General features: G+C 44.8%; 1 protein-coding gene across 8 annotated transcripts in view; it reads left to right on the top strand.

The window, feature by feature from the left end:
- ADCY2 (adenylate cyclase 2) overlaps positions 1-26,526 on the top strand; it is a 431,254-nt gene that overhangs the window by 376,346 nt on the left and 28,382 nt on the right. For all 8 annotated transcript variants that reach the window (XM_055367540.2, XM_055367542.2, XM_055367545.2 and 5 more), the window contains 3 exons: positions 301-470; positions 11,739-11,823; positions 17,002-17,160. In XM_055367540.2, coding sequence (XP_055223515.2) covers positions 301-470; positions 11,739-11,823; positions 17,002-17,160 — 414 coding nt within the window. The remainder of the gene's footprint in view (positions 1-300; positions 471-11,738; positions 11,824-17,001; positions 17,161-26,526) is intronic.

The raw sequence follows: 26,526 nt of genomic DNA, 5'->3' as shown, positions 1-26,526 counted from the left end.
TATAATGATGTGTCTTCCATATAAGTTTTTTTTACAATTTATTTCTAAAAAGTGGCAATATACATGCTTCTTTTTATTTATCATGCAAGGTTGGGTCGGAAAGCTTTGGATGATTTTTTTTTTCTGAATTTAACGTATCCAGGCATTTACCACTGGATCAAAGATGAGAAACAAGCCTCTGTTTTCACAGCCACCTTATATGTTGACCAAATGAGATTGGCGGTGGCCCCTGATTGTAATTGTTTCAGCATTTCTCAGAAGAGATCCTAAGTATCTGTCTGGTGTCCTTCCCTGTTTCAGTACTTTATCTACAGCTGCATTCTGGGACTGATATCCTGTTCCGTGTTCCTGCGGGTAAACTATGAGCTGAAGATGTTGATCATGATGGTGGCCTTGGTGGGCTACAACACCATCCTACTCCACACCCACGCCCGCGTCCTGGGCGACTACAGCCAGGTCTTATTTGAGAGGTGAGCCACGGCCTCTTCCTTCTCTTACTATAGTTCTTTCCCAGCCTGTGGATAGCATGAGTGTGTGTTGAGTAAATGCAAGTTAGCGATGTCATTGTCATTGATAAATCATTCTGAGAGAATTTCTTTGAAGTGATGCCTCAGAAAGATAATATGTGTTTTTGTTATAGATTACATCTGATTATGTATTCCCAAACACACATAGAAGATGTGAAGTGGTTTGGAGAGAAGAACTGTGTTATAACTGTACTATGTTGACAAAAGTAATCTAAGATTGTCGACCTCAGCACTATTGACATTTTGGACTAAATAATTCTCTGTTGCGGGCGCCGTCCTGTGCGTGGTAGGTAGGGTATTTAGTGACATCCCTGGCCTTTACCCACTGAATGCCAGTCAGAGTCTCTTCTGCCCCAAGTCATGACAACTGAAAATGTCCCTAGAAATTGCCAAATGTCCTCAGGAAGGCAAAATGGCCCTCAGTTCAAAGCAAAATATTGAAAAAATAAGTAGCTGTATTCACAAGTTACAGTGTTACATTTTTCACTAGAGATTTTCTAAAATACTGTTACGGGGAAGGGGAACTATCAGTCCTGAAAATTCTTTGTTCTGTGGAGAAATTGACTTCCAAGAAAATATATGGTTGCTTTAGGTCTTTCAACCATAAGCCTAGATGCAGCAAGAATGATTCTACCAGGTGTACTCACTGAGGTTTATAACTGGTTTCCTGTTACCAAATTACTTCCATAAGCTTATAATGAATATTTGTTTGAAAAAAATTGTTTTAATCATTATGATACTTTCCACATCACATCTCAAAAGCAAAACAACATTTTATAACAAGTGTTTGGTTTATTTCTGAACCCACCAGATGTCAAAGTATTTTCTAGGAGTGCTTGGCACTGTCCTCCATCTTATTTCTACATTTATTTTAAAATAATATAAATGCCTTAAATATTTGCATTGATTTATTACTCCAGAAAGTTGTTTTGTGTTGACAGTACATGGCCACCTATTTCTTCACTGGAGACCCGGTGTAAGGAACGGCAGTTATCCCACTGTGTAGACATTTCTTACCAATAAGAACCTTTGCAGAAGGTGCAACCCATTCTTTTCACCTAATTTAATTTTCATCATCTTCCACACAATGAAACTCTACTAATCTGTAATCAAGCTTAAGGCAGTGGGGTTGCAAAAATGCATAATTATATTTATGATTCCTTAGCCAAAATGAGAATGGAAGTTAATTTTCCAATAAATTCTCAAAATTGCCAACTAAACATGCTTTACTATTGCTCTACTATATCCAGAAAGCCTGTGTTGTATTCCTAAATAAATGTAGCATTATTGATTTTCACGCGCAGCTGATAACGCTACTAAGTTTCCTTTTATTAAATTTAGAGCACCTGAATATGTTACACATCCGAAGCAAAAGAAGAAATCAGATTAGCAAGTTTCTGGTGTGGAGAGAATTGCTTCTGGGGACCTCAGTGGGGCGCTTGAGGAGATACTCAATCTCTGAGTGGAACCCTAGCAGCAGGAGACTAGTTATCAGGTTGAAGAAAAGGAGTTTTGCCTTTAGATCACATTCGCTGTATTAAAGGTCTTTTGTATTTGCACTCGGTTTGTCTTTGCAATGACCTTGAAGCTAGGGAGACTGACTTGAGAAGCCTCGGCAACTTGCCTTCACTTCCATCAGTAAAGCCAGCATCCTCCTTGGGGGCACGCACCTGTCTCTCACTTCCTAATTTTTTTAAAAAAATTTGTGGATACATAATAGGTATACATATTTATGGGGTACATGAGATGTTTTCATACATCTTGCAATGTGAAATAATCGCATCATGGAGAATGGGGTATCCATCCCCTCAAGCATTTATCCTTTGTGTTACAAATAATCCAGTTACACTTTTTACTTATTTATTTATTTGAGGAAGAATTTTGCTCTGTCGCTCAGGCTGGAGTGCAGTGGCACAATCTGGGTTCACTGCAACCTCTGCCTCCTGGGTTCAAGCGATTTTTCTGCTTCAGCCTCTCTAGTAGCTGGGATTACAGGTGCCTGCCACCGTGCCCAGCTACTTTATGTGTGTGTGTGTGTGTGTGTATATATATATATGCACACACATACATATACATATACATACACGTATATATTTTTAGTAGAGACAGGGTTTCATCATGTTGGCCAGGCTGCTCTCAAACTTCTGGCCTCAAGTGATCCACCCACCTCAGCCTCCCAAAGTGTTGGGATTACAGGCATGAGCCACAGTGCCTGGCCTCTTTTAGTTTTGATTGTTTGTTTGTTTGAGATGGAGTCTCACTCTGTTGCCCAGGCTGGAGTACAGTGGTTTGATCTCTTCTCAATGCAACCCCCACCTCCCAGGTTCAAGCAATTCTCCTGCTTCAGCCTCCTGAGTAGCTAGGATTGCAGGCAGCCGCCACCATGCCCGGCTGATTTTTGTATTTTTAGTAGAGATGGGGTTTCACCATGTTGGCCGGGCTACTCTTGATCTCCTGACCTCAGGTGATCCACCTGCCTCAGCCTCCCAAAGTGCTGGGATTACAGGCATGAGCCACCGCACCCAGACTTAGTTATTTTTAAATGTACAATTAAGTTATTATTGATTATAGTTGCCTTGTTGTGCTATGAAATAGTAGGTCTTACTCATTATTTTTTCCTACTTCCTAATTTTCATCAGAAGTTCTGGCACTTCTTGAACTGATCCCTGAACGGGCTGCACGATATTATCAGAAGCATCTTCAACGGAAAGATGAGTCTTAACTGATGTGATAGCAGAAAAGCATAATACCTCAAAATCAATGAATATTCTATGATGTCCACTTAAAACTAACCCCACATGGGAGACCCTTAAGAGTGGGAATTTAGAAGCCCCCCGATTTCTCCAGCCTCATTGCCTGTTTTACGTAACCCTGTGACTCATGCCAGAGGTAAAACCAATCAGTGTCAATGTTTTCTTTCTCTTTTCTGAGATCCAAGAGCTTTTCCCCATCAAATAATTGAAATCAGTTTTCTCATCCTTTGCCTTGCTTATTGATGCTGACACACACTTCCCAATATGAAAGTGAGATCCTTAAAAAAAAAAAAAAAAAAAAAAAAAAAAAAAGCTGTGTAGCATGATGCCTTGAGAGTGAACATCACTCAATCCAAAGCCAGAGGTGCCCCTGAGGGTGGGAGCTGGCTCACAGGACGGCCAGGCAGCACTGCCTTTTCTGATTGAGCCCCTCTGTGCCATTGAAGTCACGGCATTTTATCCCATCCCTTTGGTGACCTGTCTCTGGGCACCACATTCTTGCCTCATTCTTACTCCTTGCCTTCTCTCTTCTGTTCTGGTCTTCTTTCTGGGACCCTTGCTTGGCTGTGGCAGGTCAGTGTCCTTCCTGTCCACCCAGGCCCCTAGACCTGCTCCTCATTGACCTTGAGTGCTCCGACGACACTGTGATGGTTAATGTTAGATATCAACATGATTGGATTGAAGGATGTTTATAGGTAGCTGGTAAAGTATTGTTTCTGGGTGTGTCTGCGTGGGTGTTGCCAGAGAAGACTGACATTTGAGTCAGTGGACTGGGAGAGGAAGACCCACCCTCAGTGTGATGGGCACCACCCAATCAGCTGCCAGCACAACCAGAAAAAAGCAGGTGAAAGAAGACAGGAAAAGCTGGCGTGCTGGCTTTTATGGTTTTCATCTTTCTCCTGTGCTGGATGCTTCGTGCCCTTGAACATCAAACTCCAGGTTCTTTGGCCTTTGGACTCCGGGACTTGTACAGCAGTATCTCCAGGGTTCTTAGTACAGAAGGCTGCACTGTTGGTTTCCCTGGTTTTGAGGCTTTGGGACTTGGACTGAGCCACTCCCAGCATCTCTCTTTCCCTGCTTTGCAGACGGCCTGTCATGGGGCTTCACCTTGTGATCTGGTGAGCCAATTCTCGGTAATAAACTCCCTTCTATATATATATATACATCCTATTAGTTCTAGCCCTCTGGAAAACCCCAACTAATACATAGACCTCCCTCAAGCTTCTGGCTTTCACCCCTCGGTGTGCCTGAGGACCAAGCAGCTCCTCTGTCCTGTTTCACCCTGGAAAGGTGGAAGGTACCCATCCTGGATGAAGGGGACATGGCCTCTGTTGCCTGTTAACCCCTTTTCTGTGATATACACATATGGGCTGAGGACTTTAACACACTCTTCTGAATCATGCAGAAGAGAAGATCTGAACTAAATACCATGGCTTATGAACAGTGCCTGCAACTGTGCCTGGCATCTGGTACTCAAAAAACATCTGTTGAATGAATGAACAAAAGCATGTCATGCTCTTGAACAATGGGAAGAGCCTGACACCAGCTTCCTGAAATCTCTTCGCCTCACCTGCTTTCCTGAAGACAGAGCCTATCTCCAGATCACTGAGGATGTGTCTTTTAGTATCCACATCAGGTTCTGTTTATATCTTTATGTTTCAAAGGAAAGTTCAGGGAAGGCATCTCTGTTTAAAGGCAGTGCTGGCCATCTTCCTCTGTACTTTGTCCTGCATGTGACTTCGTCATGGCTCCTATGGCAAGGCCTTTTCAGAACCAACTTGGCATTGCTCGTGGGCAAGCCAACAAGATGTTACAAACCAATGGAGTTGTCAGAGGAAAAAGGAGAAGTATGCACTAGAAAAACTTTGTATCGATGAATAGGTAAGAAAATGGTATTTAAGACATTCTTACACATTCAAGAGTATGAAAAGTAGACTTTTCAGGAGGAAAAAAAGACCACTCAGAGAGAGTGTGCCATTGAAAATCCATTAGGAAGGAGGTCAGGCGTGTCCCAGTATTTAACGTGACCTGCTGGGACGTGATTCGGATAAGTCGCCTCCTGCTGAAGGCAGCTTGGCAGTTTCTCAGATGTTTCCTATTCTTTGGTGTTCACAGCAGTCCTCCATATTGTCTGTGAATTGATCAATAATGGTTGTGGTTCCTATCTATGACACTGTCTCCCAAATCCCTTAGCCAGAGCTGTTGAGACACCAACTGCTCTTCAAGGTGATGGTGATGTTAATAACAACTGATGTTGCTGGAAGCTGTTTTTGTCTCAAAGACACTTATCCTTCCCATGAAAAAGGCTTGCTACTGTGTCTGCAAGAAGTTGTCAGATTTTTCCTGAGTTTTTTTTCTTACAGAACTGAAAAGTCTCAAGGGATGGGTGTTTTTTCACTTGGACCAAGCCATTATGTTAACTCACCTGGAGGCTAGAAATGTACCTTTAATTCTAGAGACACGTGGGACATGGAGAGCTTGAGCAGAGCAGCTAACTAACAAGGATCCCTAAAGACCAGTTAGTCCTGTGCTGGAACTTTAGCCCAGTAAAATAAGTACTTTCTGGAAAGCACATAAATACAGTGTTTAAGCAGCAGTGATAAACAGTGCTTAGCCTCATCCAGAAGCTCTAGATTGCAACTGGCTGAAATGTCTGCAAAAGTTTACCTTCCCAGCCTTAGCAACAGCCTCCTATCAGGAAGAGCATTGGAGATGCTTGGACTTGCACCTGTCACTGAGATGCATGAACTAAGCACCTTCCTTGTGGTATTTTTCTGCTTTCCCTGATTTTCCCATGTCTCATGGAAATCCCAATGGCTGGAATTTAGGATATTGCAATGTATTTTGACAATGTCCTAACGAGGGATTGATTGATGATGAACTGAAGGAAAGTCTTGAGGAAAAACAAGAAAACCTATCCCACACAGGAAAGGTCAGGAAGAGCTGCAGGCCTCACCCTGGGGCAGATGGTCTGTGGATATTCCCAAGAACCTGAAATTGTTTTCATGTCTTTTCTTTAAATGAAGAATATATTTCAAATTTGCATTCTAAGCCATAATATAGTCAAGTTAATATTGAAAATATTTTCGATTCCTTTCAGATTTACCATCTCAGCTTTCCCCACTCTGCCTGTTTCCTGCACCCTATGCCATTTCAGAAAGTGAGGAGCACAGCATGCTTTTCTGTGCCTGATACCCACTATCAGGGCAGCAGAGAGGGAAGCAATCCCAGCTGCCTAACTTTAACAACAAAGCAAGTCATCCTAGGGCTATGCAGGGTCTAACAAGTTTCTTTTCCTTCTATAAAGAGCAACCGTTAGTGAACTACTTCTCTGTCTGACCTAAAACAGAAAATGTCCTGTGGTTTGGACTCATCTGCAGGAAGAAACTCGATATTTAGGCTCTTTTGTTTTGTTCTGTTTGATTTTAGAGTAGGGGGAGGGTTTCACAGGGTCTGTGGCATAGACTGCATAGAATGTGCAATGCTTCTAATCATCAGTTCTTCCATGTGATGCTAAAGCCATGCCCAGCCCAACCACATCAGATCGCTCTGAGGTAGCAGTGGCTTCTGACTTACAATCACTCTTCTTCACAAACGGAAACCACAACTGCATTAATCAGGTCACACGATTGTCTCCACAGCAAAGGGCCAGCACTCCCAGTCCAACCCCACCACACACATGCTTTTGTCATCTTTTCTGACCTGCCACTGCCTCCGGAGCTCTTTTCTAAGCAGGAGCCTATTCCTTAATTTGTGGTTCTGCTGCAGCACTGGCATGTCTGGCTTGGCATTTATGAACACAACTCTGAAAAAGCGGGAGCCTTTGAGCCATCTGTCCCTGGAGGATGTTGGGCCATCTTTGCTGCAAGTTCACATGGCATTCTGATGCATCTGTGTCCAAGCCAGAGAGGAGAGAATGCCCAGAAACCCCTTAGGGAAGATGAGCCATTTCCAAGCCAACACAGTCATTTGTCCACTCATTTATTCATTTTCACAACACACTTCTATTGAATGCCCTTGATACGGAGCGTGGGAACCCTGGCTAAGCTGTTGATCCCGTACTTTACCAGCCAGCCACGGGCCAGGAGGAAGGTACTGCCTCAGTGGCTCAAGTTTGGGAGAAGAGTCCAAAGAGGAAATCCACAGAATCTGCAACAAACACAGCAGGAGAGGGCACCATGAAAGTAGACCGAGTGTGTCTTAGCAATTCCCTGCTGCTTCTCAAGTCAGAGTTAGATGAAGATTTTCTGACAAGGCATGGGACTGACTTATTTTGCCTTATGCATCTTAACCTCAGATTAGTTTTCTGGGGTGTTTTATCTTGTTTTACGCAGGACAATGTTGTCTTCTGGCTCTGTGATTGAGGTCCCAATCCCTTGCTGAGTGAGGCTCAGTGAGCAGACTCGTCCTTGTGGCATTATCAATTCGGACAAGTCATTTGCTTTCTGCATCGTTTGATACTGACGATTCCTGAAGATTTGGGGGTCACTTGTGGACAAAGCCAGGCATTTTCTAACGTAATGGTGTAACCAGAGGCAGGAAAGAAAGATAAAAGATAGATTAGCTGAAGACCATGAGGATATTGTGTGGGTAAAGGGGAAGGAAGTCATTGTCTCCTTGTTAGCCTGGTCTTTATAAGTTGTGGCCCTCAGTGATCAGTGAACCGATTTTTTTATTTATCCCAATTAGTGACCTGAGAAGATATGATTTTACACCAGCTAACCACTGTTAACAGCACAAGAGAAATTAGACTCCTTTGGGTACTTTTCTTTTTAAAAATATTCACCCACAGAAATGTAAAGTTTTTGAAGGTGGGGTAATGTTTGTGTCTATGTGCCTGGACTGCTTTCCCTCCTGAGAATCATGAAAATGTCGTTTTTTACTCCATCTGAAGTGTTTGCCTTCAGGATAGAGGCTGATTCACTAAGCAATTCCTCCATCTCCCTCACCAGTACGTTGGGGCGTGGTGTTCTTTTGGACTCCTGAAACTTGATGAGCAAAATGATTCCTCCATTAACAACCTCAGGCGGAGGGCCAACGGCAGACGCCTGTGCGGCACGTGAGCATCTGAGTCCCCAGTGTCTGATTTTTAGATATGAAAGGAAGAGTGTTCCATCACATTTTGGCTACATTGTCGTTGTGTTGGAAATCATGTAGTTAGAAACTTTCTCAGTTATATTAGCTGTATCTTCTCTACTTCATAACTCAATGACGGCACCACCCTAACACATGAGAGTCCGAAGTAGATTTCATCCTTAAAACATAAAGGAGAGAGAGAGAAAGAGAGAGGGAAAGAGAGAGGGAGGAGAGAGAGCTCATACCCAACTAGCTGTGCAGCTCATATTTCTCTAAACAGCTGACCTGATTGGTGGGCTGAATTGTGTCCCCCAAAATAAGATATAAAGCTTCGGTCCCCAGTGTCTCAGAATGTGACCTTATTTGGAAATAGAATCTTTGCAAGTGGAATTAGTTAAGATGAGGTCATGCTGAAGGAGGGTGGCCCCTAATCCAGTATAAGTGATGCCCTCCTAAGAAGATGGCCAGGTGAAGAGACAGACACACAGGAATGCCACGTGATGATGAAGGCAGAGATTGGAGTCATGTGGTGGCAAGCTAAGAAAAGCCAGTGATGGCCAGCAAACCACCTGAAGTAAGACCAAGGCAAGGAAGCATTCCCTAAGGGTTTCAGAAGGACATGGCCCTGAGAACATCCTACTGTCAGACTTCTAGCCCCCACAACACTGAGATGATACATTTGTGTTATTTTAAGTCACCTAGTTTATGCTACCTCGTTATAGCAACTCTAGGAAAGTAATTCAGAGATCAACACAACTGACTACTCTGCCAGAAAGATGTCCTGGGATTTTGATGTACCTCTCCCTGTCTCCCACCATGCTCCATGCGCCTCCTTCTCCCCACCTTTCCCATGGACACACAAAGAGTGAGGTGATCTAGGAACTGATCTACGGTGGAGAAATGTCACTGAAACCATAGGGGCCCTAACAGCATCTATCCACAAGTGGCCCACACAAGAGAGAAGTCCTTCAGTAGGAGTTGGCAGTTCTCTTTTGCTAACGGAATGAAAGAAGTCTTCAGAAATCCAAGTGAAATCCAGAAAAACCAGATGGAGTCCCTAGTAGTTGTCAGAGAACTTCAGAAGAGAAAAAGGCAGCCGTGTTTTGGTATGCCAGTTGGCTCTGTGGGCTGCTGGTACCTCATGATTCCTGAGATCCATTTAGGTCTGCACTTTCAAATCCACTCCCCAGTCCTGCAGGGAGAGCCTCTGCTGGTCTAGCTTCCTCCAAGCTCCCCCTCCACCCACCGCTATTCCTCAGGAAGACTCAAGATCTGGGAGATGGGTGAGCAGGGTATTTCTACCCCCATAAACCAAGATTCAAATGCAATGTGAGGACTCCCCAGACAGGATTTCTCCCAATAGGTTGCTTGTGTGAATTTTCTGTCTGATTAACTAAAACCCAGCCAGGTCTTGAATTGTCTAAGAGGATCCTACCTACGTCTCTGTCACTGAGAGGGACCTAAGCTGGCTCTGTATGTTTGGGGCATCTGGTCCTTTAGTTAGAAATGCAAAGGGGACTTGTGTTCTGATTTGTTGCACTAATGAAAAGCTCCTATAAATCCTGGCCTGAGATTTACTCTTAGTTTAGGAATTATGAGGGTGGTGGGTAGAAGAAGGGGATGTCATAGATGCTTTTTCTGGCCCCTTGGAATTGTAAAGTAATGTGATGTTCACAAAGCAGCATGCAAATTAAAAACTCAGCCTACACTAGCTTCTTAGGATGTTAGCTGTGTGGTACCACTTTCACTATTCAATATAGCATGAGCATGGTCAATATAGGGTAAAAAGAGTTTAAAATTCATGAAAGTCAGAGTCAGAATTGGTTTTAAACATCTGCACCCATCGGTCACTTCAGCTTTGCTGTTGGACACCGCAGTCATAGGCTCAGAGAGGAGCAACTTCATCTTATAAAATCAAAGCCAGTGAAACAGGAAGGCAGCACTGCTCCCCAGCTTCATTCTCAGAGAGAAATGGTGACCTCCTTAAGTTTCACGAGCTCAGATTCCTCCAGCTGCCGCAGGTTTGGTGGGGAGGAAAGAACTCGTAATGCAAGCACAACCTTACTGGAGAGTTCTCTGTGGCTCTAAGCCCATAAGCCACTGGGACCAGGCAATTCTGTTTCCTCATTCCTGCAGGAATCCACCTTTTCTTTGCACTTGAGTCTTTCTTTCTGTTAATAATATTCTCCAGTCTGTGTTTCCTTATCTTTTTCTCTAGTTTCTTAGCCTCACCCCACTCCCCTTCCTTATCATTCTGTAATTAATGTTAAAAATCACAAGTACCATTTGGAAAGAGTTTCCTATGTGTCAGGCTCTGTGCCAGGGATATAAGTATTTAATGTAGTGGCTAAAACAGCCTGCAGGGTAGGGGTTGGTACCCACCTTTGACTGATGGGGAAAGTGACGTTTGAAGGGGTTTATGCAAGGTCCTATAGCTCAGGATTCAAACCCAGGCTCTCTTGCTTTAAAGCCCACCTGGGCTTTTAATACTACACCAAAGCCTCTTGTTATCTCGTTTGTCCTTGAACCCCCCACAGAGAAGCTGGAAAAATAAAAAAAGCAAGGACGACACACAAGCAGAAAGTGATGACCTGCTGTTTGTAGTTGATCAAATGCCATCGATGCTGCTTATGTGACGTGGTGTCCATACATTATCCGTTTTTATTTTTCGGGTCTTAGTTACAGTCCTATGTGGGAAATGTTCGCATGTCAGCATTTGAAGGATGTGTGGGTGCTCACTGCCTGGAATGTGATAGTGAGGATTGGGGGAGCCCACCCAGTTAAGTGACATCTTGGCAGGGATGAATGACTGATGTCATTTATTATAAACTTGAACCTGAGGTCACTCAGGCAGTGTACCCAAAATTTTCATCTCTGTTATGCCTTTGTGATACAAAATCATATGAAAGAGTGAATAAGATTGGATGACTGCTTGAAAGTTATATGAAACTGTGTAATTCAGCTTGCAGAAATTAAGTTCCCTGCTTCATGTTTATACCTCACGTGATTACTCGTTTCAAGCATACTGTCTCTTTCCGAGAGTAATGATGAAAACATTGAAGAAACCATTGATCCAATTACCCATATTGATCCCAGAAGTATAAAGAAAATGTTAATATTCTTGTATGTCTTCTTTTCATATTTGATATAGCTTGATATAAAGTAGGAAGTCTGTATGATTTTACTGTGCTCTCAAAATAGGGATTTTTGTTTTGTTTTAATGCACACTGGGTTTGGAAGGAGATTTGAAACTTGTGTTTGGCTGGTATATGATGTAGACAGGCACTAGAGAATCTGATATTTGTTGATATTCAAATTCTAAGTCCTGTATGCATGTTGTTTTGTTGCACTGTTGTCTGTTTGTCTGTCTGTTTTTTAATAGACCAGGCATTTGGAAAGACCTGAAGACCATGGGCTCTGTGTCTCTCTCTATATTCTTCATCACACTGCTTGTTCTGGGTAGACAGGTAAGAAGTCTGTTTATATATATGTATATGTACCTTCTCTAAAGTGCTGTATTAATAGTGCTTTGCTGTGCATTGTAGTTAACCTTCTTGGAAACAAATGTCTAAGAATTAGAATCATCTTATCACTGAAGATAAAACTAGTTAGTACAGGGTGTGGATGCTTCGATATAGACAAAAGGAAAAATATCTTTCTTTTTTTCCACAAAAGGCAAATGTTATGAATGGCCAAAATTTTAATCAGTTAATTTCCTGTTAAATCTCAAAACAAATTTTGTAGGTTTTGTAAGCCTACAAAAGTGTTCCTTCAATAACTGACACTATTTGAAAAACAAAATCTCCCCTTGACTAGGGCTTTCATTTGCATTTCAGAATATGTAGCACACTTGTTTGAACTGGGCCTGAATACCTTTGCTGTCATTTGCAATCATTCCTAGAAATATGATCCCCTGTTAAAAAGTTTTATTTTGCAATGCAAATGAAACTGTTCTTCCTTCTTTGGTCCCTCCAACCCTTCTGGTTTCCCACAGAGGCTGTGGGTGCAAGATTTTTAAAGACAATTATTCTTCCTCTGCCTTCAACAAAGACAGTTGCCCAAAGACTACAAGACTCATCTGAAGCCAAGCACCTCTGCCTCATCCACAGTCTGTTTTAAGTTCTATGAAGGGTGGTGTGAAACAAACAAAAAGCAGTGATTTATGTATTTGGAAAGAACCCATGAAGAAGCAATGCCAATTCAATTAAATCTGCCCAATATCTAAGAGGTACACTATATACTTACGAGTTTGGGTCTGGCTTCCAGTTGGCTTCCAGTTCTCCCCACCCAAAAGCTGTTAGTAATTGCATAGACAGTTGGACCGAGTCTGGATCTGGCTGTCAGGCCAGCAGTCCGGGACAACTGTCCTCCTCTAGCTTCCCAAGCAATGTGAGCTGCGTCCTCCGTAGGAGCTCATGGTGCAGCCCTCATCCATCTCCCTAGCACCAAGCTGTCCTGTCCTGCTGCAAAGCTGTTTGAGGTCCCTTCTTCCCACCCCACCACCCCTCTTGCATTTTCTCTGTTCTGCATTCTTTGGCTTGCAGTTTTGACAACCTGCACCATATCCGGTTCTTTTTCCCTGGTTTCTCCTGCAACCCATTTTTCTTTTCTCATGACTGGCCATCTTTCTGCTCTCACTCATATGGCAGGCATGCTCTCCCTTGAGTACCTTATAATTTAGATGTGAGAGAATTGCGCTTCCTTGAATAATATCACCTAGATGATCATTTCTCAGAAAACAATGCAGCCATCCCCTCTGTGGGATCACCTGTTTCTCCATTTCATACTGGGGATGCTTTTTCCTGCTAGAATCATCTCTCAGATTCCTTCACAGCAGCAAATTTTAAGAACCTCATATCAAATTAAATTCTCCCAACTTTATTATTGGTCATTGAGATGATACACAGTACCACTACATAATTATGGTTGAGTCCAATGGCTGACAGTTGATCCATCACCCTCTAATTAAGATAAATAATCAAAAGTGTTCAATATTATGATTGAGCACCAATTTTACACAATTGGGTTGATACCAGTCTCATAGGGAGTCATTCCATTTTTGTCTTTAGTGTAGCATAAAGTAATATTTACATCTAGACGCCTAGAAAAATTATTACTCCCTCTAAAGGATTTACCATTCTTCATAACCATTCTTTAACACCAGCTATAAATCACCGAATCTATATAAGACACCATGGGAAATACCAAGGTGAGCCAGGAGGCTGACCTGCAATCCAAAATCATTGAGTGAATGATTTACTAAGGCCCCAAGTCTTCTGGGTAAGAACTTTGAAGTCTGTGATCCAGTGCTTTGGTACTCCCTTCCCCGAAAGGAGGGGAGGTATATCACAAAACACTCCATATTGGAAATAAGATTTTTCAAGTGCCATAAGTAAAGCATTCATGGCCTCAGTTACTGTATTTCCTGATTGGTTTATTAAATGATAGTATATGCATTTTGCAACTTATTTTCATTGTTATTTTTCCTGCTCCATGACCATCTTTTTTGAAATGATGGAGGTATGTTTGCTTTCTGAGCAAATCAGTATACTAAATATTGCTTTAGGTATCTAAGTAGCCTTGATGAAAACATAACACATCTCTTGTGCAACAGGTACAGTACTATTTGCTGTACTAAAGTCTAGTTTATGACAGATGTGTTAGCCAACTCAGGAGTCTCTTTTGAAAAAGAAAGAAGCTTAGTGTCTCACCAGAGCTTAAACAGCAGCACATTGAAGTGGGATACATTTATACTATAAAACCAGGGGACAGTCTACGTGACCTCAAAATGAAGCTGTTGTTTTGTAGATCTTAGAACCCAAGAATCTACAGGGTCACCAACTGCCCTGTACTCCAGCCCAGTAACTGGTTCTTCTGTCTATGTAGAAAGATGTGAAGCCCTCCAGTTCCTCAGGTTGTTTTCAGAATCAGAAAATCCCAGAACTGCGCTTGAGGCTGTGCTAGATGAGAGCCCCAGCAGGGAGGGTCATGGGGTCCCAGGCATGTCCTGGAGGATTCTCCTGGGCTCTTCCTTCTGTCTCACTCATTGTTGATAGAGCCAGTGAAAAGCAAATTCGGTGTCTCTTCATGGGATCTGGGCCCCTGAAAACCTGTAGAGTAGCCCCAGGCAGAATCCAAGAGGTGGGTGACAATCCGAGGGATGGGAGGCTCTCGAAGCTGAGGAAGCCTGCGTGTCTCTCCCTGTTCCTCCTCTGCACACAGAATCCTCTGTCTCCTCCGCAGCACTGCCCTCCCTGAGTCACCCAGGCAGGGGCTTTATCTTGGCCTCTGCTAGACGCCTGCGCATGGCCTCCCGCCATGTCTCTGAGTCAAATCCCCCCTCCTTTCTCTTGTAAGGACACCCGTCTTGAGGTTTAGGGCCAACCCTAGATCCAGGATGATATTATCCTGAGATCTTTAACTGAATCACATTCACAAAGACATTATTTCCAAATCAGGTCACATTTGCAAATAACAAGGGTTAGGACTTGGAACTATCTTTTGGAGGATTATTATTCAATGCATTCCATTTGATTGGGGATTTTTTTAAGTCTTTTTTGAGGGGGCCTTTCATACGAGCTGCTAATGTGCCAGCTACTTACATGTAAGACAGAGGATTCTAAACAGATTGCATTGCTTGGGAAGGTGATAGATGATTGATAGATGGATAGATAAATGGAAAGGTAGGTAGGTAGATAGATAGGTAGATAGATAGATAGATTTGGCAAAATGTCATTTCGGTTCAGTACAGCTGAACCGAAATACTCTGAGTATTCCAAAATACTCTGATTTTTTTTAGTAGGAGACTTACAAACTGCTTACCTGTTATGCAATAACAATGGCTCTGAAAACCTGAGCAACATCCTAGCATGGCGCACGGAAACCTTTCATGCTCACTTGGGTTGGACTTGCTGCCTTAACTGCTCCCTTGGAGGTGGTTTCATCTCATGCTTCACTTTTGTCTAATTTGAAGTGCGCACCTTTGTCTCCTCAATGCCCCCACCACTTGTTGCATCTATCGTTTTAGTTTGAAGCCAGACACACCACTGATTTATTTTTTTTTAAATCCATTCTTCAAGTGAGAAGGCTTTTCTAGTCAATGTAGAGCATAATTTCTATCAGTCCATGGTGTGGAAAATCTGGCATGAACGTGAAACTTTAAATATAAACAAACTTTCATTTTTGGGGTTTTGTTTTTGGTTTTTGAGACAGAGTGTCGTTCTGTTTCCCAGACTGGAGTGCAGTAGCTCAATATCGGCTCCCTGCAACCTCCACCTCCTGGGTTCAAGTGATTCTCCTGCCTCAGCCTCTTGAGTAACTGGGATTACAGGCACGCACAACCAGGCCCGGCTAATTTTTGTATTTTTAGTAGAGACGGGATTTTGCCAGTTGGGCCAGGCTGGTCTCAAACTCCTGACCTCAAGTGACCCACCCACCTTGGCCTCCCAAAGTGCTGGGATTACAGGCATGAGCCACCATGTCTGGCTAAATATAAACAAACTTTTAAAATATCTTTTTTGCAGTTTTTTGAAAATGCCTTACTATATGAGATAAACATAAATGCCACACCAGAGGAGGAGGAGTTTTCCTAATGTATGACAGATAATTTGAATCAGACATAACTAATGAATGATCATCATTCTTTCAAATTTCAAAATGTGGATTTTTAATTTTTTTAATTCCCATTTGTGCATGAGAGGCCATCTGTGTGCATGTGTATGTGTTTTGTTTTACTTTGTACTGTCATTGGTAGAATTAATCAACTCAACAAAGCAAACCAAAAACTTGCAGTTAGCTCTTCTTTGCATTTATTTGTCAATAAGTGACTATCTGTATGAAATACACACTCTCCACTAAGCCCTTCTATTACGGGAAGATCCATTCAAGACTATTTCATGATATTAAAGTATTTACATCATAGGAGGCACAAAATGATGCCAAGACCCAAAAGACTCTTTGTCAGTAATTGGGCCTCTCCATTCCTACAATGTTAGTAATAACTACTTTTAAAATACATTATATTTTAATACATTGTAAAGCATGAACACAGGTTTTTACTAACAGGCACTATCTTAATATCAAAATGAACTTTTCTCTAAATGTAATGAATGGCATTCTGTCAGAACAGCACAATCCCAAGTGGAAAAAAAAATCCATATTTTGCAATGATTACATAATTATACAATTTGTGTTAGGGAAAAATTAATTTACAAATGCTAAAGGCAAACTGCCATAAACGAACAATACAGTTTTTATTCAAATCATCAAAAAATGCACTCTCTCTACAGAGGTATTTTTCATGTATTCATCATTTATATTCTACAATTGCCTCTTTTCAAAAAATAATTTGAGCCCTCTTTTAGTAGCATAACTTTGCAGGAAGCTTTAATGGCGCTTTGAATTTAAGCCTCCATATAGCTGATTTCCCTGTTTCTGAGGCTGGTTCTTGTTTTTTGCAAATCCATGTCAGAGGTTGACTGAAGGACATTTCAGGGACACAGAGGGCTTTATAGGGAGGGTGGAAGTTCTGTTTGGGGGTCTTTTTTCGGTTTCATTTTGTTCTTTTTGTTTTCTCTTTAAAACCTCCACTCTCTGGCAGGACAAGATGCCTATTGTTTCTTTACCTCTGTGTCCTCTTGTAACAGAATGAATATTACTGTAGGTTAGACTTCTTATGGAAGAACAAATTCAAAAAAGAGCGGGAGGAGATAGAGACCATGGAGAACCTGAACCGCGTGCTGCTGGAGAACGTGCTTCCCGCGCACGTGGCTGAGCACTTCCTGGCCAGGAGCCTGAAGAATGAGGTCAGACCGGGGGGCTGGGGGCTGGGGGAGGGGGCTGGATGCCATGATGACCTGGGTGAGGGCTGAAAGCTTCTTCAGTGACATAAAGGCTGCAGTACTTCACACATCTGAGTGTTCAAAATGGCCAAGATTGGCTTGAATTATTCAGTTTTCAAGGAGATATTGATTGGTTGTAGAGATATCCGTTGAGAATAGTGGGTTAGAATGACCTCTAAAAGTCTGAGTTTGGAGGTGGATTCATTATTAGAGATTTTTTCCCCAATCATGTAAAGTTCTGAATGTCTATTATGAGGCACTAGGATCCCAAATATGCCTCCAAAGAAGCCACTGCTCTCTCCCCATTGTGGGAGGAGGCCTGCCTTACCAGCACGCAATGGAGGCTCAAACCAAGAGGCAATGTTAAACCATGCCTCCCACACGCCCCCTGTTTCCCCACACTCAGCTTCCCTGAGAGCCTTCCAAGGCTCTTAGAATTTCAAAGATATCAGATACACAGTGAGTGTGACAGGATTTAGGAGTTATCTACACAAGAGCAGACCAAAGACTTGAGTCCATCCATTAGAGTGGATGGAAATGGGAATTTCATGGAGTGTTTATCCAAATGGATTAGCTAGAGTTGCAAAGACTACAATGTCAGTTAAGTATTGAAATGGGTTTTGAAGAGATGTTGTGAGATGTCTTTAATATTGCTGAAGTGCAAGAGAAAGCAGATATGTCTACATTTGGACTTAACATGAGAAACATGTATCTGAGCATCCACAGTACGCAAAGCTCTGCGCTCATTTCTGTGGTGTTTCCCAGATGTCTGAGATGTGTAAACCAAGAAGTGTCTGAGACAGGTCTCAATCAAGTTAGAAGTTTATTTTCCAAGGTTGAGGATGGTGCCCAGGAAAAAGAAACACAAGTTACACTAGGATTCCTGGCCTGTGCTTTTCCCAAAGAGAGTTTTGAGGACTCCAATACTGAAAGGGGAAAGAGTGGACAGTAGGGGAAGGAGGAAAAGGAATAAAAAGAGAAATGGGGTAGACAAGAGATGGTTACATTCTTGTGAGGCTTGATTAGTGCTCACTGAAACCACATTTTCCATATGAAAAGAGAGGAGTCAGGAAAAGCCCATTATGCCTTCCTCTGCTTGAGCCGAGGGATGATTTCTGGTCTTGTCTTTGTCCAGTACCTGTGAAGATCAGCTATTAATTTGCATTGCCAGGATAAGAGTCAACAGAACTCTGTTTTCTGGTCAGTTTTTTTGGGGGGGTGTCTATTCTGAAAGATTTCAGGGCCCACAAGGAATTTTTTCCTGAGCAGTTGTGAGGGAGGCCACCTGGGGCGCTCCGTGGCCCTTCTATGTTGCAGCCATCCGTGTGGGAACAAAAAGCAGGTAGTTTCTTGCATGACTCAGTTCCCAAGCTTAACTTTTAGTGAGTTTGGGGTCCTGAGATTTTTTTTTCAGAGGTGTAACCCCTGTTCTTAGGACATTTTCACTGAGGCATGGGAGTGCGTGTGCAAAAGAGGTGGGGGTCACCTGTAGAGGGATGAACTCCTTAATTGATAAGCTCAACCCGGATGATTCCAGAACACAAAGCAACCTGCAGTAAGAAGCCTTGGAACAGTATTTTTCTGTAGCGAATTTGAAGTTGGCATTAAGAAGAAGGTGCCAGGTGGCAGATGAAGTGCTAGACATCACCACTCCCATCTTCCTGGAAATATTCAGGGCACAGTGGGCCTTCCAGGGCTACACAACAAGTCTCATGGCCCGCTGGCTTTCCTATCTCTTCTCCTGGTGTTTACTACATTTGGTGGGTTCTTCAGCACCTGATTTTCCTGTTGATCACAGGTAATAAAATCACAATGTCTATTAAAGGGCCCTCTGTTCTCGTTAACAGGAGTCTCCAGCCCATTTTTAAATTCAGCAAGGTCCCCATGTTTCCCCTGCCCTGTAGCCAGGCTGGTGGTGGCCCAGGATACAGAGATGAATGGGATTAGAGGTGGCCTCATCCTCCGTGGGCGCCTCCTGGGGATAGGATCCTGTTATCTCCAAGGACACTGGGGTGTAAATATGGTACTCCAGAAAGGCTGCCACCATGAGGAAGTGGCTTCTGAATCTGGAAATAAAGTGCTAGAAACCAGCTGGGAGAAGGGGGCCAGGGGGAGAGAGGAACGGGGAGAGAACATTTCAGGCTCCAAGGGGCTACTTTTCCACAGGCACCAGGAAAGTCCCTAATTCAAGACCTGAGAAGAGCCCACTGGAGCAGGCAGGAAGAGAGCAAAGGGACATAAGTAAGGGAGCTGAGGCCGGGCGCGGTGGCTCACGCCTGTAATCTCATACTTTGGGAGGCCAAGGCGTTTGGATCACCTGAGGTCAGGAGTTCAAGACCAGCCTGGCCAACATGGAGAAACCCCGTCTCTACTAAAAATACAAAAAAAAAAAAAAAAAAATTAGCTGGGCATGGTGGCGGGTGCCTGTAATCCCAGCTACTTGGGAGGGTGAGGCAGGAGAATTGCTTGAACCTGGAGGTGGAGGTTGCAGTGAGCCGAGCTCGTGCCATTGCACTCCAGCCTCAGCAACAAGAGCGAAATTCCATCTCTAAATAAATAAATAAACATTTTTAAAAGAATTTGGGAGCTGATAGGAGGGTCCCTTCCTAGACATGGGCTCAGAGGAAAGCTCTGGAGCTCGAGAAGCTCTGTGAAGGTCTGTGGAGAGCACAGAAGGTACCCTGGCCCCAGGGTTCAGCCTCACAGCCCTGCAGAGCCCTGTCTTATGTCCTGACAACCTCCCTGGGCCAGACCTCCGGGAGTAGCAGGTTCTCTCTGCTCTTTCCTGTTTGCTTGGCTTATTCTAAGCAAGCATCAGAATACAGCTACCCTCCTTGGAAATAATAAGGAAAGGCAAGATGGGGAAGGAGAATAAAACCTAGAGCTACAGAGTGCGGCCTCAAATCTTACTCCCAACATTGTCTGTTCCTGTGAACATGAGCTGGTTACTTCACTGTCCGAGCCTCGCCGTCCTCATCCATAAAAGAAGAAGCATGGTGCCTTGCCTTCCAGTTGCTGGAGGCAGGCTGAGGGACATCTGCATGGTGCCTTCGCACTGCAGTCCTCCAGGTGAGGCGGGCATTTCACAGAGGCGTGCACGGGACCCACATCCACACAGGTGGGATACGCATGAGAGGGAAGACAGCAGCAAAGTGCGGGTGTTGGCAGCTCACAGTGACTCCTCCACTTCCCCTGTGGCCCTGCTGTGTACCAGGGACCTTCATGCCACTGCACAACCCTCTGGTGCTCCTGAGGGTGACGTGACATTTTCCTCCAAGTTTCCTAAGGAGTGCTGCTGTTGAGTTAAAGACACACAGTGTCAGCTGGGTGCGGTGGCTCAGGCCTGTAATCTCAGCACTTTGGGAGGCCAAGGCAAGCGGATCATGAGGTCAGGAGTTCAAGACCAGTCTGGCCAACATAGTGAAACCCCGTATCTACTAAAAATACAAAAACAAGTTAGCCGGGCATGGTGGTATGTGCCGGTAATTCCAGCTAGTAAGGAGGCTGAGGCAGGAGAATCGCACGAACCCGGGAGGCAGAAATTGCAGCGAGCCGAGATTGTGCCTTTGCACTCCAGCCTGGGCAACAGTATGAGACACCATCTCAACAACAACAACAAAAAAGACACACAGTGTCTCCTGTAGCATTCACCACCCTGCGAGCTCCATGGTGTAAAGCCGAGTAGTGGGGCAGGCAGCACGGCCTAACAGGAGCCCAGAGTGGGGACTCGGGACCTGGGGTGAGCCCTGGTTTTGGCACTGCCTCACTGCAAGGGCAGCTCGGAAACTTTCCAGGAACAAAGCAGGAATGGGAACATTTAGATGAAGCCAGCTCTGGGCTTTGTTTCTGTATTTGTCAAATAAAGAAGGTGAACCCCTTGGGGGTGTCATCACAGCCACTGTAGCCCTGTGTGTACATAGGGACCTGTCTTTAAGCATTGATATAAATCCCCCTGCAGATGATCAGTGCCTGTTCACCAAGCTTCCAGTTGCAACACCTGAAGATGGTTCCTTCCTTCATTCGGGAAACAGGGGGTCCTCAAATCTACACCTGACTGGGGGCAGCCTACAGCCCTATAGGAAAATGAAAGAGCTTGGTTTCAGAGCTCTTCAGACTTGGACCAGCATGGATGGCTCCACGTTCCATAACAGGCATGCCAAGGGTGTTTGGATGATGCTCAAGGCCAGTGATTCCTGCCTGGTAGGCTTGCAGTCTCGCTGCTGACCTGACATATTCTCTGGAAGGGAGAAGAGTGGACACTGAACCTTAAATCAGAGCATCATCATTCCCACTATGATGCTGGGAAATGAAATGATCGTGTCATTCTGCTCAGCTGGCGGGCTGCAGGGTTCTCTGTACTTAATCACACAATGCAGATCTTCCTTTGGCTGTAACATTTCAAATGTTACTACCAATTTCTGTCTAATAGGGTGAGCAATGGGGGTGATGGCTACTCTAGCAGCCATTGTAAGACTTAGGGACTAAACTATTAAAAGGAGCCCCCAATCCCCACCACAATCAGAGCAGCCCCACGCCATCTTCTCAAGGACCCTGTACTCCCCCAGGGGAGGTTTGCTAGCCAGTTGCGGGAACAGTGAGTGTGGGGAGATTCTGGAGGCTTCAGTCCCCATGGGAACTGCACTGCATGCAAAACAGAGCCCACACAAAGGGCCTGAGCAAGAAAGAGAGGCACCAACCCCCTGCCAAAAGTTCTCAGAGTTCCCATAGTGAGTCTCAGAAAGGGAGAGTTTTGTTTGTTTCTGAAAACACATAATGAGGGTGTTATAAGAAGAGCCACCTGCGTGCATAAAGCATAGCAAAGTCGTGCCCCTCCCTTCGGTGGAATGTCCCCTGTGGCCATCGGACCCTGCTGCCCTAAAGTAGCCTCCTCACTGGACAGAAGAATCTATTTCCTTGACCTAATGATGTAATATTAACCTTGCAATCCCAGGCCAGGTGGGGCTAATATTGTGTGGCCTTGCACAGCTGAATGATAACGGTGCCCATGCTGTTTAAGAGTGTAGCTATCATCAAGGTTTCTGTCCCCTCTACAGTGTCAGGAAGAAATACTGATATCCTGCCTGAGCTCTTTTCCTCCCTAAGGTTTCCCCCAGCAGAAGCCCTACCCCTTACTGAACCTGCATGGCAGAGTGTGGCTGATGCTGGGACCAAAGAAGTCCCTGCAGACAAAAGCAGTGCTTCTGAAAGTGAAGGACCACCTGCAGCACCTGCTAAACAGGCTATTCCTGGTCCCCACACAAGCCTTCCTTGACCTCCTGGGCCCTGAGAGGTGACTGAGAGCAAAGCATCTGTCCCAGCCCTGGCACCTCTTGGCTGTGGGGCCTCAGAGTCCTCTCAGAGACCATTACCAATTTTTGAAGCAATAATTTAGATGAAGCTCTTAGAACTGTGCATGGCACATAGTAAATACTGTTAGCTATCTTTTAAGCAAATATCCCAGATTCATGCAAAACTTGAGAATCACTGCCCCTGGGAATTGATCAAAAGCTTTCAGAAAGGGCTCCTGCCCAACATTTTTAGAGCCTGAATAAAGTGGAAAACAAAACCCAATGTAATCACTTCGCTCCTGTTCCTGGCATTGGATAAAAAGCACTGTGGGCAGCGTCTGCCTTCCCAGCCCCCTCTCAGCAGGGTGGGCCAAGCCCTGGTGCTGAGTGCTCAGTGCCTCTGAATGCAGAGGCCCCGGAGGAGGCTTCTGGGGCGTGGGGTGGATGGGAGCAGGCCCTCAGCCCCTTTGTGTGGGTTGCCCCCGCATCCACCACACTAATCCATTTCCACTAAACTCTTGGTGATACTGCTCTGTGAGTCTTCTGGAAATAATACAGGAAAACAAGACTTTGGCAAAAGCAAGTATAGCTATACTTTACCAATATTGCCGGTTTGGTTCCAGACCTCTGCAATAAAGTGAATATCACTATCAAGCGAGTCACAAATTTTTGCTTTCCCAGCACATGTGAAGATTGTTTACACTATACTGTATGTTTTAAGTATTCAATAGCATGATGTGTAAAAAAAAAATGTACATACCTTAACTTTAAAATACTGTATTGCAAAAAATGCTGACATGGATACACAAAATGAGCACATCCTGTTGGGAAAATGGTGCCGTTAGACTTGGTCAAGGGAGGGTGGCAGCAAACATTCACTTTGTGAAAGACGCAATATCTGTGCACTGCAATAAAGCAAGACGCAATACAACAAGGTCTACCTATAAGCCAAAAAAAAAAAAAGGACTTGAAGTCATGTTTTATTTCCCTGCGTGGGATCAGCTTATACCTGCATCCTTTCTGACTTAACTAGTGAAATACTTCATGCATAAACAGGATGGGGGCTGCTTCCCTGCAGAATCACTGCCCTGAGGATGAACGACTTCCTGGGACCAAAACTGACAGGTCAGGACTCTGGGAGAGACCAGGGAGGCAGTTCCATTCCTCTCTGTGGCACAACCTGTGGTTGCTGATGACTTTTTGAGTCCAGGGCAGGGTGTCTTTGGATAGCCTTCACTCCATGGCTTCTGGAACAATCCTTGGAAAATGGCACAGCTTATGCCAAGACCTGCATTAACACAGATCATGTCATTTTTGCTCCCCTACCCACTGCATCAATGCACAAAGGAAATTAATTTCCCTTCAGAAATAGGGAGTCAAGAATGATGTAATCGCTGTAACAATCAATTCTGAAAAGGTTTTATTTCAATGAAGAAGTGCCCATAGGCCTATGCTCGGGCTCATGGGCATAGGGCTGGCTGCTTGTGTCTACACTGGCTTTGCAGTGCCTCTTCCTTCTCCTGGGCACTTGTGTTACTTAAAACTTCCTGAAGCTTCTCCATCAGCTGTTAACTGTCATGGCCAGATTCAGCCCACACAACCCTCAGGCTCATCAGGAGAGTTCTGTGCACCCAGATGGGAGCCTTCTCTGTTTCGGAAGCCTGTTCTCCCCACCTCTGTGTGTGGCAGGAACATTTCTGAAAAGCCCCTTCAATGGGCATCAAAGCCAGCTCTCATCACTTGGGGAGAAGACTGCATTTTGTCACCAAATCGACCCCGTGCCAAGTCCCCGGGTGGTAGAGGATTGTGAGCCAGACAGCCTCATTCGGAGAGAGCCAATGCCTGATCAAAACAAGCCACATGAGCCACGGATGCCACCACAGAAATTTGGGAAATGCCCCTCGTGTGCAAACAGCACCTCCCTTTCTTCTGGTGAGAACCCTCCCAGTGACGACCGGGCAGATCACTCAACAGTGCTAAGCTTTAAGCTCTGTGCCCATGCGTCCTCTGCAGGAGGGTCAGGCTAGCATGCCCTTGGGGTTTCAATAGACGCTTCTGTACTTTCTAGTCATATGACTCCCCTGAGTAAATTAGGCATTAACTGACAGTTGGGGACACCAGGTGCTTAATGGTTCCCACATAGATCAACTCGGGAAACGTGGACGATCCAAAGCCTCTATGCAGCCCAAGTCAGTGAGACAAAGCACCAGTCTGGTCTGGAAGGTGGGAGACCTGAGCGCCGGTGGCAGCTTTGAATGTTTTCTAGAACACTCCAACCCCCATGCCCACCTGGATGGAAAGCCCCAGGCGTCTCCACACCTGGGCCCATGGCACCAACTGCACTTTATTATGTTTTCTTGATTTTCTCTGTCTCTCCAACTAGACTTTATGCTCCTTAAGGGCAGGGCTTGTGTTCTTTTCCCCTGTGTCCCTAACACCTGGTATGAAGTCTGGCACACAGCAGGCCCTTTGATAGGGCACATGTGTGTGTAACAGGGTGTCAAAGGGAATTTCAGCCTGTGACACTAAGAGACACTTGCTCTCTTATTCCAAAGGAGGCATTAAACAGTGTGCAGAGCTTACAAACGCCTTCCTTGACCTGCAGGGAGCTTATGAATTGGCCAGAAGACTAGAGGTTGAAAGAGGGTTTGGGTAGAATGTAGTGGGGATGAGCCCCCTCCTAGAGGGGAAGGTGGGGATCCCCCCTCACTTCCAGCCTTGTGAATAGGCCAGAACTGCTCAGCCTGGGAGCACCCCATGACGTGAGTCTCTGCGTGGTCCTGAGAAGCATCTCCAACCGGGGGACACCAATAGCAGGCAGGTTCTGATACTTGGAAACACTGAATGCAGGTGCTGATGGGGCATCTGGGCACACAGGGTGGGGAGCTGTGGTTTGGGACATGGCTGGACTGTCAGTTGTTTGGACAGCAAAGGGTGCTCAGTGTTGCCCAAGGATCAAGCAAGAAAAAGAGAATTGGTGTAGGGTTATTTTAGATCCAATGTTACAAAGCTGCCTGGGGGACAGGGGGAAGGCAGTGGGAGGTGAAGGCACCTCCGCAGAGAAACTCAAAGAAATAGCCCAAAAGCCCGGACCTGAGAGGGTAGTGAGGAGCAGGAGGGATGTGCATGGCCTCCATCATAGAAGACTCAGGGTTGAGGGGATGTCCAGGGATGGGCGAAATGGCAGGAAGTCTTCCAAAAACCCATGAAAACATCCACAGGAGGAAAGTCAGGTTTGAGTATTCAGGGAGCAGGATGCAGCTAATAGGAAGCTGTCCTGCCTCGCAGCCTCTTCCTCCTTCCCCTCTTCTCCATTCTGGATGGTTTGGAAAACCCAGCTAGCAAGTTAGGAAGAGTGGAGTAGTGGTGGAGAGAGAGTAGAAACCAACTGATCCCCCTTCTCCACTTGCAAAAGGCCCACACTGGGGAAGGGCACAAGCCACAGGTACAATGAGGGCAAGAGTTTTGACTATTTCTTTTTTTTTTTTTTTTTTTTTTTGAGACGGAGTCTCGCTCTGTCACCCAGGCTGGAGTGCAGTGGCACGATCTCGGCTCACTGCAAGCTCTACCTCCCGGGTTCACGCCATTCTCCTGCCTCAGCCTCCCGAGAAGCTGGGACTACAGGCCCCCACCACCGTGCCTGGCTAATTTTTTGTATTTTTAGTAGAGACAGGGTTTCACCGCGGTCTCAATCTCCTGACCTCCTGATCCGCCTACCTTGGCCTCCCAAAGTGCTGGGATTACAGGCGTGAGCCAACGCGCCCTGCCAAGTTTTGACTATTTCTTGGACTGGGGCCTCTAATTATGGATGAGAGGACCTTGCATTACACACAGTGACATGCAGGGCCACAGGGTAGTCCCGAGTGTTCGTCCAAGATAGGGAAGATCTAGCCACACTCCAAAAACTGAAAGGGGTAGTGGCCACAGAAACGCAGTTGCTTTGTGATTATTTTTCCATGCCTTGAGCTTGTTCAACAGAATGGTTACATGTGAATGAATGTTGAGGAGACGTCTAAACTCACTTTCAATTCTAAAGCTCAGT

The sequence above is a fragment of the Gorilla gorilla genome, chromosome 19, assembly GCF_029281585.2.
Source record: "Gorilla gorilla gorilla isolate KB3781 chromosome 19, NHGRI_mGorGor1-v2.1_pri, whole genome shotgun sequence".
In the NCBI taxonomy this organism is placed as follows: Eukaryota; Metazoa; Chordata; class Mammalia; order Primates; family Hominidae; genus Gorilla; species Gorilla gorilla.
The sequence above is the reverse complement of the archived record's forward strand: the minus strand, read 5'-3'. Positions and strand labels throughout refer to the sequence as shown.